Consider the following 12,954-nt stretch of genomic DNA (forward strand, 5'->3'; position numbering starts at 1 on the left):
CAAAAAGAAAAAATAGAGATTTCATGGTACAACCACTTGGGTGAATTCGTTAATTCATGAGTGAAAACTAGAGCAAATTTAATTGTTCACCGTCAATGCATAGTAGGTATTGAATTGTAGGTTTCACTTAGCACGTAGTGACACGAAGCTAAGATCATAAACACAGAGATTGTGTAACCACACTACTAGAAAAAAGGCCTTTTACGACGCGCAAAATACGACGCTCATTGATCTATGTTACGCAAAGGAGAGTGACATTAGAAAAATGTCATCTCTTCAAAAAATTTAAGGATAGAAGACACGCATTATTGCGCGCCCTTAAATTAGTGTCTAAAAAAAACACGGAGGGCACCTATAATAAAATGCGCGTCGTCTAAGGATGTCGCTTTATAATTTTTAATGGAACGCGCGTTCCATCCTTTAACAGTAGGGGGAAATGAAATTCTGAAAAAATCAAAAAATCCCGCCTTCCTTTTTTTTCTCCTTTCCCTCTTGCCCAAATTATGGACGCTCCTTCCTTCCCCCTCCCGACATTGACTGCTGCCTACTTCTTCCCTCACTTCTACCTATTGGAACCACCATATCTCCCACTCGATGTTGAAATTGTTAGAAAAAGCCCTAATTATACTCTCAAGTCTAAATACAGAAAAAATAGAAGATGGTGAAGAACAAGAGTCTATTTCACATTTCATTCAGCGTCTCCTTTCAAACCCACAGAACACGAATCTGGTTTTTGGCTTCTTCTACACTCCAGTTTCAGAAACTCAATCCCCATGAAAACCCACTTCAGAATGAGCAACAGTCCAGCTATTTCGATGGGAAATGGGTTTTTGACGATTCAACACACCCTTTGTATAAAGAAGACGAGTGTGAATTTCTCACACAATCGTTGCTTTTGTTTGATTTCGTTTGATTTTGTCAAATTGCAGGGTTTTTCTGAATCCGTCAACTCCTACTTTAATCGGCTGATTTTCATCTTGTTTTAACGATTCGTTTACAAAAAGTTTTGTTCTTTTTTTTTTGTTAATTTATCTTTAACAGAAAAATGAATCAAAATCAAACTCATTGACTTTTAAATTTGTCGACAAATCGTAGCTTTCGTGACCGATTTTATTGGTGAGATCGAAGGATTTGTAACTTAGGGTTTTAGTGAAGATGTTGGGCGCTGGATTGCAGCATGGACGTAGTAGTGGTGGAGAGGATAGGTTTTACATGCCGGCGAAAGCGAGAAGGATTCGTCAGCATCAAGAGAACCTCCGTAGAGCTCAAAGTAACGTTACTCCCACCCAATCTACGACATCTTCTGTCAGCGAGGAGCCGGAGAATCAACTCATGCAGCCATCAAATCCGGAGCCGTTGTGTAACGCCTGTGTTTCCGGGCTTGCCATTTGTAGCAATATAATAGTCTATGTTAACCTTTGTAACCCGTTTTGAAATAATAAGATTGTATTATTTGAGTATTATGTGTTTTGTGCTTAATTGCTTAATTATGTGGTTTGATTAATTAAGAATAAAAATAAGCGTCAAAATTTAAGTGTAAAATAAACTTAATATCTTTGATTAATGTTGTAGTAGTTGAAACGAGGTTTCCGAATATATATATAGAACGCCCAAATCTGACTTCGTATGAGGAAGTTATGATTTATCGAAGATCCGGCTTAGCGGTATACAGCCTGTTATACTCGATTTGAGATCGAGCGGTTGTTAGCCGAAGCAATCTAAATGAGAATCGAAGATCTTATTGTTGGTATCGAAGCGATAAAAAGTTAGGCGAGAACGGACGTCAAACGAAGAAGTTATGAATTTATAACGAAAGTTTTTGTCGCGGCCTATTAAAAATAATTAATAAAAATAAAGTCAAAATTAGCCGACGGAGTCTAAACGAAAATCGTAGAGCGTGGTCTCACCTTTCTGTGGATATAAAGAACGTCGAAAACGGAGTTCGTATCAAGAAGTTATGAATTTCCGAAGTTTATTAATCATTTTGTATTTAAATTTAATTATAAATTCGGAGGTATTATCCGAAGACGAGTCACCGGTGTGATCCGGAGTACGCCCCGCATACGAGGTTACACTACCGCGTGCTCAGCATAGTGTCGACACTTCGGATGACGCATGTAGTGACGATTTCGGAAGCAGTACGCGCTGCGTACTGCAGTACGCCCCGCGTACTCCGAGGCTCCAGCCTCTATATAAGGGATCCGAAGGCAGCCGAGAGTTTTGTTCATTTCTTCTCTTCTCTCTAGTCTTTTGCATCGTTTTACGTGCCAGAAATACCCCGAAGCCCCGGTATCATACTCTAGCCCCGAGGCAAGTCCCGAGATCCCGAAGATCCCGAGAAGTGCGGTTCCCGAGTCGAAGCTCTGCCCGCGAGAAGTTCGATTTTCGAGGAGATCTTCCAGATCTGCTGAGGAATACTACTTCTATAAGCCGTATTGCTATCGGATCATCTTCTGATCAAGTGAGTGTATACTACCTTTCATAAACACAATAATAATACGAGTTTGGTTCGAGTGTATATTGTTGTTTATAAGTGTGAGTGTGTAGTTATTTCATGCTAATACAATAATACGAATTTTTTTATATAAAATACGTGCTATGTGTATATATTTGGTTGTGTTATGTGTGAATGAGTATTCACTCTCTTCTATCTTATAGATCTCTTATTTCTCTATGAGATATGTGTTATGTGTGTGTGTGCCTCATCTGTTATGTGATATATGTGTTGATTAAAGCATGCTATACAGGTTTTCTTTAAACTATGTATACAAATGTATATTTTTATCTACTAATATGTTGGTTAGAACATGGGTAGATAGTTGGTGTGTAATAAACAGATGAGAGGCCTCGTTGTTGTTTGATTGAGTCATCTAGCGGAGTTTAGATGACGACCACTGGCTATTCTAGACAGTCTTGTGGAAACATTAGCAGGTTCGCCACCTGTAGGTGTTAATGAACTTGGGTGTTCATTCGCTGTACTCCATCCCCCTCATGGTTGCCTTATTTGACTTATATTGCTGAGGTACCCCCGAAGCATGTGTTAGTTGTTTTAGGGACATTAAAGTGAGAATAACGGGAATGGGTACTTGGGTTATTGTTGGCTGGTGAAAATTAAATATGATTATTTATTGTGGGTTGAAAACCCTATATGCTCACCAGGCTCCCAAGCCTGACCCACTCAGTTTTAATTGTATTACAGGAAGTGGCGCGAGGGCATGAGATGGATGAACCATCGGTTGTTTTGTTTACAAGTCTGTATATGTAAATATTTGTTGAATGACTTGTAATGTTATCGTTTATGCTTATTGGTCTGTATCGGAACATGACACCCCGAGTTTTGATTATATAATGAAAAATACATTTCTTTTATGAAATGATTTGGTAAATATTGTTTTATCATGTTTTGTTTTTGGGAACAAATTCCGCAACTCTTTCAAATCAAAAGGATTTACTCTGAAAATATTTTAAAAGCATAAATGAAAATCGGTCTTTTCTGGCCGAGATTTTGGGGATGTCACAGTTGGTATCAGAGCATTAGTTTAAGCGAACTAGGAATTTGTAGGATTTTTAGACTTAAACTTAGAATGCTAAGTGAAATTTTGAGATGTGTGTCTGTTGTGATTTAGACACGAGCACTAGTTTATTTTAGGAAAGTTGTCTAAAATGCTTTTATGTGCTCAATGTTATATGTAGCCATATATGATATTATTTGTTCGGATCTATGGTCTGTTGCCGACCGGATCTAGAAACCTTATGTGTGTAGGATTCTAAGCGTACGTCTACGATATTAGAACTAGCATGTAAACGTTTCGGAGTGATAAGAATGATTTGAATATCTATCATGATTGAGGATCTAATTTCACCTTATTTGGTGTGTAGATCAAAATGGTGAGAACAAGAAGTGGAGTTGGAAATGCTGACGAAAACAGGAATCAACCACCAGTGATTGAGCCAATACCTGTCGTAGCAGCAACACCTGAGCCAATAACCATGGCTGGTGTGCAATTGATGATTCAGACGATGTTGGATCGTCAGATGGATGAAACTAGACGGTTGCTTCAACAAAATCGTGAAGAACTGTCGATTCGTGTGGAGGAGCCTGAATTAAATGAAGGGCACTCGGAAGGTGGAAACTTCAGTGGGTCTGTTGGTCCAGCCAACCCACCGATAGTTAGGCAAGATAACCATGAAGGAAGGAATGATGGAATGGGATGCAAGTACAAGGACTTTTTGACTTGCAAACCATCGACCTTCAATGGAAAGGAGGATCCGATTGGGGTTATGGATTGGATCTCCGAAATGGAGCTAGCCTTCATGACTTGTGGCTGCAGAGGTAAATTGCAGACTATCTATGCCGTGCGTCAATTCCGAGGTGGAGCCGTTCGTTGGTGGAACACTCTAGGGAAGACCTTAAGCCCTAATGAGCCACTGCAATTGACATGGGCAGAATTCTTGGTGCAGTTCAAGCGTAAGTTCTGTTCGGCTCAAAATTTGTTGGAGTTGGAGAACAAGTTCCTGACATTGACGAAAGGCAACATGTCAGTTGATGAATACACCAATAACTTCACCGATAAGATGGAGTTTGCCTTGCGTATCGTTCCAGATGAGCTGACAAAGGTGGATCGGTATGCGAAGGGACTCCCATGGGAGTACGAGGTGCCAGTACGTCAGGCACTTACTATAGAGGCAGCTATCTGGGCTGCCAAGTCTGTTGAGAACATGATAAAGGGAAGAACCACCGTCAAAGTTGAGGTTGGTGAGAAAAGGAAGTTTGAGGGAACATCTGGTTCCGGTAAGAAAGGAAAATTTGCGAAATCTGATTCGAAAAAGTTTGGGGGAAAAGGAGGCGAAGCGAAGTGGTGTGATAAGTGTAAGAAAAGGCACTTTGGGAAATGTAGTGAGGATGTAACCTGCTACAAGTGTGGAAAGGTCGGACATTTTTCCAATGAATGTCCGAACAACAAAAGGATGTGTTTTGGGTGTAATGAAGAGGGGCATATTTTGAAAGACTGTCCGAGGAAGAAGGAGGCAGCAAAGCCCAACATTCCACCAAAGCCAAAGGCAAGAGCATTCCAGATGACACTGGAAGCTGCGAAGGATGAAGCTGATGTCGCTTTAGGTACCTTTCTCGTAAATGATTTACCTGCTCAAATTTTGTTTGATTCTGGAGCCAACTACTCCTTTATTTCGCATGAGTTTGGTAGAAAGCTAGCTTTACCTATTGATAGACTAGATGATGCTTTATTAGTCGAAGTAGCTAGTGGCAAGTTTGTACCTGTTAGTCATCGTATGAAAAGCATCTTAATTGATCTGAATGGGAATAAGTTTCACGAGGAATTATTGCCTATCAAACTAAATGGTTTCGACATCGTGTTGGGAATGGATTGACTTAGCGCCAATGATGCCGAAATTTTGTGCAAGAAGAAGATAGTTAAAGTAAACCCGCCTGGAAAAGATTCGTTTATGGTGTATGGGGACAAAGGCAGAGTGAATTCTGGAATCATTTCTCTAATGAAAGCCAGAAAGTGTTTGACCAAGGGATGTACATCATATTTAGCATTCGTGATTGATGCTAAGAAAGAAAAGAAGGTGATGCAGAGTATTCCAGTGGTGTGTGATTATCCGGAAGTATTTCCCGAAGATCTTCCTGGATTACCACCTGATAGACAAGTAGAGTTCAGAATAGACTTGTTACCAGGAACCACACCAATAGCAAAAGCACCTTATCGATTAGCACCGACGGAGATGAAGGAGCTAATGATGCAACTTCAGGAGTTATTGGACAAAGGTTTCATTAGACCTAGTTCATCGCCCTGGGGAGCTCCGGTGTTATTTGTGAAGAAGAAAGATGGAAGTATGAGAATGTGCATCGATTATAGAGAGCTGAACAAGGCAACAATAAAGAATTGATATCCGTTGCTGAGGATTGATGACCTGTTTGATCAATTGCAAGGTTCGAGCTATTTCTCGAAGATCGATCTTAGGTCAGGATATCATCAGCTGAAGGTAAGAGAGCAAGATATCGAGAAGACTGCATTTAGAACTAGATATGGACACTACAAGTTCTTGGTTATGTCGTTTGGACTAACCAATGCTCCAGCAGCGTTCATGGATTTGATGAATAGGGTTTGTAACCCGTTCCTTGATAAATATGTGATAGTGTTCATAGACGACATTTTGATTTACTCGAAAAGCCAGGAGGAGCATGGCAGGCGCTTGCGAGAAGTGTTAGAAGTTTTGAAAAAGGAGAAGCTTTATGCAAAGTTCTCCAAATGTGATTTTTGGATTCGTGAAGTCCAATTCTTGGGTCACGTGGTCAACCAAGAAGGGATAATGGTTGATCCAGCGAAGATCGAAGTTGTGACGAAGTGGGAACAACCGAAAAGTCCCACGGAGATTCGAAGCTTTTTAGGATTAGCCGGATATTACCGCAGGTTTATCCAAGGCTTTTCTTCGATTGCTACTCCATTGACAGCTTTGACCCACAAAGGAGCTACTTATGCTTGGAGTGAGAAGCATAAAGAAGCATTCGAGAAGTTAAAGAAGAAGCTATGCGAGGCACCGATACTTTCTCTACCCGATGGAGTTGAAGACTTCGCTGTTTATAGCGATGCGTCTGGTGTTGGATTGGGTTGTGTTTTGACCCAAAGAGAAAAGGTGATAGCATATGCGTCTCGACAGCTGAAAGAACATGAAAAGAATTACCCGACTCATGATTTGGAGTTGGCAGCGGTAGTTTTCGCTCTGAAAATATGGAGGCATTACCTCTATGGCACGAAGTGCAAACTTTTCACTGATCATAAGAGTCTCCAATACCTCTTTAATCAGAAAGAATTGAATATGAGGCAACGACGCTGGCTAGAATTACTTAAAGACTACGACTGCAAGATACTTTACCACCCCGGTAAAGCTAATGTTGTTGCTGATGCTCTCAGTCGGAAGGTCAATCTTGAAAGGAAGAGGCCAAGAGCGTTGAGAATTGAAGTTGTCTCGACTATTGTGGAAAGTATAAAGAAAGCTCAAGAGGAAGCTTCTAAGAAAAATGACCGAAAGGAGGAACGTTTGGGTAAAACGTTGGTGTTTGGTACTAACGGTCATGGACTGAAGGTATTCCAAGATCGTATTTGGGTACCTCAGTCAGGAGGAATTAGGGATCTTCTGATGGAAGAAGCTCACAAAACCATGTACTCAATTCATCCAGGTAGCACTAAAATGTATAGGGACCTGAAACCCTACTACTGGTGGCCGACGATGAAGCTTGATGTTGCAAAGTATGTGGCCAAGTGTGTGACTTGTGCGAGAGTCAAGGCACAACATCAAAAACCTTACGGGAGTTTAGAACCATTGCCTGTGCCTATGGGTAAGTGGGAAGACATTGCTATGGATTTTGTCACTAAACTGCCCAGAACAAAGAATGGTCACGACATGATTTGGGTGGTCGTTGATCGATTCACTAAGAGTGCGCATTTCATAGCGGCCAGGGAGAAATGGTCTATGGAAAAGCTTGTGAATTCTTATGTGAAGGAAATTGTGAGGCTTCATGGTGTTCCGTTAACGATTGTATCGGATCGTGATAGCCGTTTCACATCGAGGTTTTGGAAAAGTCTACAAGAGGAATTGGGTACCAAGTTGTGTTTAAGTACAGCTTACCATCCGCAGACTGATGGTCAGAGCGAACGAACGATACAAACACTTGAAGATATGCTGAGAGCATGTACTCTGGAATTCCTAGGTAATTGGGATGAACATTTACCGTTGGTAGAATTTTCCTATAATAATAGTTTCCACTCGAGCATTAAGATGGCACCTTACCAAGCTTTGTATGGACAGAAGTGTCGTACGCCGTCATGTTGGCTTGAGGCTGGGGAAAAGCAGTTTATGGGACCGGAGATGGTTCATCAAACTGCTGAAAAGTTGAAAATAATTAGGGAAAGAATGTTAGCAGCTCAAGATCGTCAAAAGAGCTATGCTGACAAGAAGCGAAGACCGATGACTTTTGAGGTTGGAGATTCGGTTTTGCTTAAAGTCTCGCCGTGGAAGGGGCTTATAAGATTTGGTACAAGGGGAAAGTTGAGTCCAAGGTTTATTGGACCGTTTAAAGTTCTTCAGAGGGTTGGGAACCAAGCTTACTAGCTCGAATTACCCGAAGAGCTGAATGGAATTCACAACACTTTTCATGTGTGTTATTTGAGGAAGTTCACGGGAGAAGTTCCCGATATAATTCCAATTTCTGAATTGAGAATTGATGAGAACAAAAGGTTGATTGAAGAACAGAGGCAATTGTTGACCGAAAGACTAAGAAGTTGCGACGCAAAATGGTTGGGTTAGTGCTTGTCCGATGGAAACACACGAATGGGTCGAATCTCACCTGGGAGACGGAGAGTGACATGTTGAGTCGCTATCCGCATTTGTTTGTTGATGTGTGATTCCGAGGACGGAATCATTCTAAGGTGGAGAGAATTGTAACGCCCGTGTTTCCGGGCTTGCCATTTGTAGTAATATAATAGTCTAGGTTAACCTTTGTAACCCGTTTTGAAATAATAAGATTGTATTATTTGAGTATTATGTGTTTTGTGCTTAATTGCTTAATTATGTGGTTTGATTAATTAAGAATAAAAATAAGCGTCAAAATTTAAGTGTAAAATAAACTTAATATCTTTGATTAATGTTGTAGTAGTTGAAACGAGGTTTCCGAATATATATATAGAACGCCCAAATCTGACTTCGTATGAGGAAGTTATGATTTATCGAAGTTCCGGCTTAGCGGTATACAACCTGTTATACTCGATTTGAGATCGAGCGGTTGTTAGCCGAAGCAATCTAAATGAGAATCGAAGATCTTATTGTTGGTATCGAAGCGATAAAAAGTTAGGCGAGAACGGACGTCAAACGAAGAAGTTATGAATTTATAACGAAAGTTTTTGTCGCGGCCTATTAAAAATAATTAATAAAAATAAAGTCAAAATTAGCCAACGGAGTCTAAATGAAAGTCGTAGAGCGTGGTCTCACCTTTCCGTGGATATAAAGAACGTCGAAAACGGAGTTCGTATGAAGAAGTTATGAATTTCCGAAGTTTATTAATCATTTTGTATTTAAATTTAATTATAAATTCGGAGGTATTATCCGAAGACGAGTCACCGGTGTGATCCGGAGTATGCCTCACGTACGAGGTTACGCTACCGCATACTCAGTATAGTGTCGACACTTCGGATGACGCATGCAGTGACGATTTCGGAAGCACTATGCGCTGCGTACTGCAGTACGCCCCGCGTACTCCGAGGCTCCAGCCTCTATATAAGGGATCCGAAGGCAGCCGAGAGTTTTGTTCATTTCTTCTCTTCTCTCTAGTCTTTTGCATCGTTTTACATGCCAGAAATACCCCGAAGCCCCGGTATCATACTCTAGCCCCGAGGCAAGTCCCGAGATCCCGAAGATCCCGAGAAGTGCGGTTCCCGAGTCGAAGCTCTGCCCGCGAGAAGTTCGATTTTCGAGGAGATCTTCCAGATCTGCTGAGGAATACTACTTCTATAAGCCGTATTGCTGTCGGATCATCTTCTGATCAAGTGAGTGTATACTACCTTTCATAAACACAATAATAATACGAGTTTGGTTCGAGTGTATTAAGTATATTGTTGTTTATAAGTGTGAGTGTGTAGTTATTTCATCCTAATACAATAATACGAAGTTTTTTTTATATAAAATACGTGCTATGTGTATATATTTGGTTGTGTTATGTGTGAATGAGTATTCACTCTCTTCTATCTTATAGATCTCTTATTTCTCTATGAGATATGTGTTATGTGTGTGTGTGCCTCATCTGTTATGTGATATATGTGTTGATTAAAGCATGCTATACAGGTTTTCTTTAAACTATGTATACAAATGTATATTTTTATCTACTAATATGTTGGTTAGAACATGGGTAGATAGTTGGTGTGTAATAAACAGATGAGAGGCCTCGTTGTTTGATTGAGTCATCTAGCGGAGTTTAGATGACGACCACTGGCTATTCTAGACAGTCTTGTGGAAACATTAGCAGGTTCGCCACCTGTAGGTGTTAATGAACTTGGGTGTTCATTCGCTGTACTCCATCCCCCTCATGGTTGCCTTATTTGACTTATATTGCTGAGGTACCCCCGAAGCATGTGTTGTCGCCCCGATGAAATATTCTTAGACTAGGTCCCTTATGTTAGTTGTTTTAGTGACATTAAAGTGAGAATAACGGGAATGGGTACTTGGGTTATTGTTGGTTGGTGAAAATTAAATATGATTATTTATTGTGGGTTGAAAACCCTATATGCTCACCAGGCTCCCAAGCCTGACCCACTCAGTTTTAATTGTATTACAGGAAGTGGCGCGAGGGCATGAGATGGATGAACCATCGGTTGTTTTGTTTACAAGTCTGTATATGTAAATATTTGTTGAATGACTTGTAATGTTATCGTTTATGCTTATTGGTCTGTATCGGAACATGACACCCCGAGTTTTGATTATATAATGAAAAATACATTTCTTTTATGAAATGCTTTGGTAAACATTGTTTTATCATGTTTTGTTTTTGGGAACAAATTCCGCAACTCTTTCAAATCAAAAGGATTTACTTTGAAAATATTTTAAAAGCATAAATGAAAATCGGTCTTTTCTGGCCGAGATTTTGGGGATGTCACACGTTGGAATCCTCAGTGGTGGCGGTGCCGGCAACATCATTGTTGTGTAATCTTGAACGGTTTTTGGAAACTGTTACGCCTTCTGTTCCTGTTCAACATCTCTCCAAGGTCTGTACCGATATTAATCTTTTATATTGAAATGAGTTGAATTAATTCAAATTAGTTGTCTCAGTTTATACTTGTATTGCTAATTCGTTATATCATGGAGTAAAGTAACTTATAGGAACATTTGGTTTATTCAATTTGAGTATGCGATAGTCAATTAATCAGATTTTTGATTTATAATTTAGTAGTATAATTTACTTTACATTTTAGCTGTGGTTTTCTCTTTCTCCATTGGCAATACTCCAAAATTCATGTTTGAAAGCAAATGAAGTCAGCTTGAATTATTATTCAGTGAGCCCTGAGGGTGGCCTTTCAGTTTTTATGAGTGAACAGAGTTTGCCTTTGATGTTATATTTCTATTGTTTAATCAAGGATTCCATATATTGACAATCAAAATATATGTGTTTCTGCTAAAGCATACCATCTTCCAAAAAGAATTAGAGTACAATAAAATGGTTAATGTTCAGTAATCATGTATAAACAGGGGTATTGTAGTTGTGTATTTGATCCAAATAATGATTTTACTTGAACTTTATGGCAATAGAGAACTATGAGAGGATGGAGGACAAGAGATGTGGAATATCAACCATACTTTGTTCTTGGTGATTTGTGGGAATCTTTCAAGGAGTGGAGTGCTTATGGTGCTGGAGTTCCTTTAATATTGAATGAAGCTAATTGTGTGATCCAATATTATGTGCCTTATTTATCTGGAATTCAAATATATGTAGACCCTTTGAAGTCTTCAATAAATTCCAGGTACTGGAACAGTAAATATCTTCCTTTCTTCCTCTTTCTTGTTTAGGGTTATGTCAGGCTCCTTTTCAACTAGTAGCATCTATTATGCTTCTTTATGAAATTTAAATAATCTAGTTATTCTGTTGCTTTACAGGCAACTAATTGAGGATATTGATGATAACTCATTTACAGATTCAAGTAGTGATGGGAGCAGTGATTATGAACAGGAAAGGGGTTCTTTACATTATCTAAGGGAGAAGAGTAATAATCATCACCCAAAGAATGACATTCTTCACCGAATGGATCATTTGTCAATGAATGATGAGAACAATGTAGTTCAAGAAGACTTTTCTAGTGATGATAGTGATTCTACCACCACTCAAAGTTGCTTGATATTTAAGTACATGGAACATAGTCAGCCTTTGGGTAGAGAACCTTTGTGTGATAAGGTTAGCTTTAAAAAAAACAAAGAAAGTGGGTTTTATTATTTATTTATAAATCTTTGGATAATTACTTTAGTTCTGTTTTCTTGTTGCAACAGATACTTGATCTTGCACAACGCTTCCCTGAATTGAAAAGTCTAAGAAGTTGTGACTTGCTGCCATCTAGTTGGCTTTCTATCGCTTGGTATGATTGCTAATAAGTACTAGAGTTTGGGAAGGAATGGAATGATTCATTCCATTGCTACAGACCAACCAAATATGATCACAACTCATTCCATTCCTTTGTGATTCTATTCCATTCCATCCAATCAAACAGATTCTTAATATGGTCTTTGCTACTTGCTCTTTCTCACATAATATGCTACTACTAAATGGCCCTTTTTTGATGCTTTTTATCAGGTACCCAATATACAGATTTCCCATGGGGCCCACCTTCAAAGATCTTGATGCTTGTTTTCTAACTTTTCATTCCCTTCACACTCCTACTAGAGGTCATTCATATATATATCATATAAATCTCCCTAGATTTTTCAGGCTGAGAAACAACCTTTTTTTATAGTTATAAAATTTACGAGTTGCATTACTAATTTATTATTATTGTTTTTTATTTTTGTTTCAGGCAATGAATGTGAGCATCCACCTGTTGTAAGGCATTTCAGGCAATGAATTTGAAAAGGTAATTTTTTTTATTTATGAACTTTCAAAGCAACTTTTATTGTTTTACATCACTTGAATTTTAGTGCATTAGGTCATATAATATGTTGAAATGTTGAATGTTTTATGATGAGATTGTTTCAAATAAGGGAAGTAGAATAAAGGATAAATTAATTCATAATGTCTATGAAACCCCTTATACCCTTCTCTTGAACGGTGAAATAAATTATAGAGGCGAGATAGAACAAAGGAGTATGGGGTGGCTGAATTATTCCATTTGGATCCTCATTACACAATAAGTTTATGTTTGAAACATATAAAAGTGTGTCTAGCTTTGTATGATCCAGTTG

General features: G+C 39.1%; 1 protein-coding gene across 1 annotated transcript; it reads left to right on the forward strand.

The window, feature by feature from the left end:
- The first annotated feature begins 1,155 nt into the window (after window positions 1-1,155).
- On the forward strand, window positions 1,156-12,616 carry LOC145060150 (uncharacterized). The gene is made up of 7 exons (XM_079007865.1): window positions 1,156-1,360; window positions 10,684-10,775; window positions 11,317-11,528; window positions 11,662-11,956; window positions 12,049-12,134; window positions 12,350-12,441; window positions 12,570-12,616. The coding sequence occupies exons 1-7, from the start codon at window positions 1,156-1,158 to the stop codon at window positions 12,614-12,616; spliced, it is 1,029 nt and encodes a 342-aa protein (XP_078863991.1).
- Window positions 12,617-12,954: the final 338 nt, after the last annotated feature.

Source organism: Lactuca serriola, chromosome 6 (assembly GCF_051521515.1).
Source record: "Lactuca serriola cultivar US96UC23 chromosome 6, Lser_US96UC23_V15, whole genome shotgun sequence".
NCBI classification, from domain to species: Eukaryota; Viridiplantae; Streptophyta; class Magnoliopsida; order Asterales; family Asteraceae; genus Lactuca; species Lactuca serriola.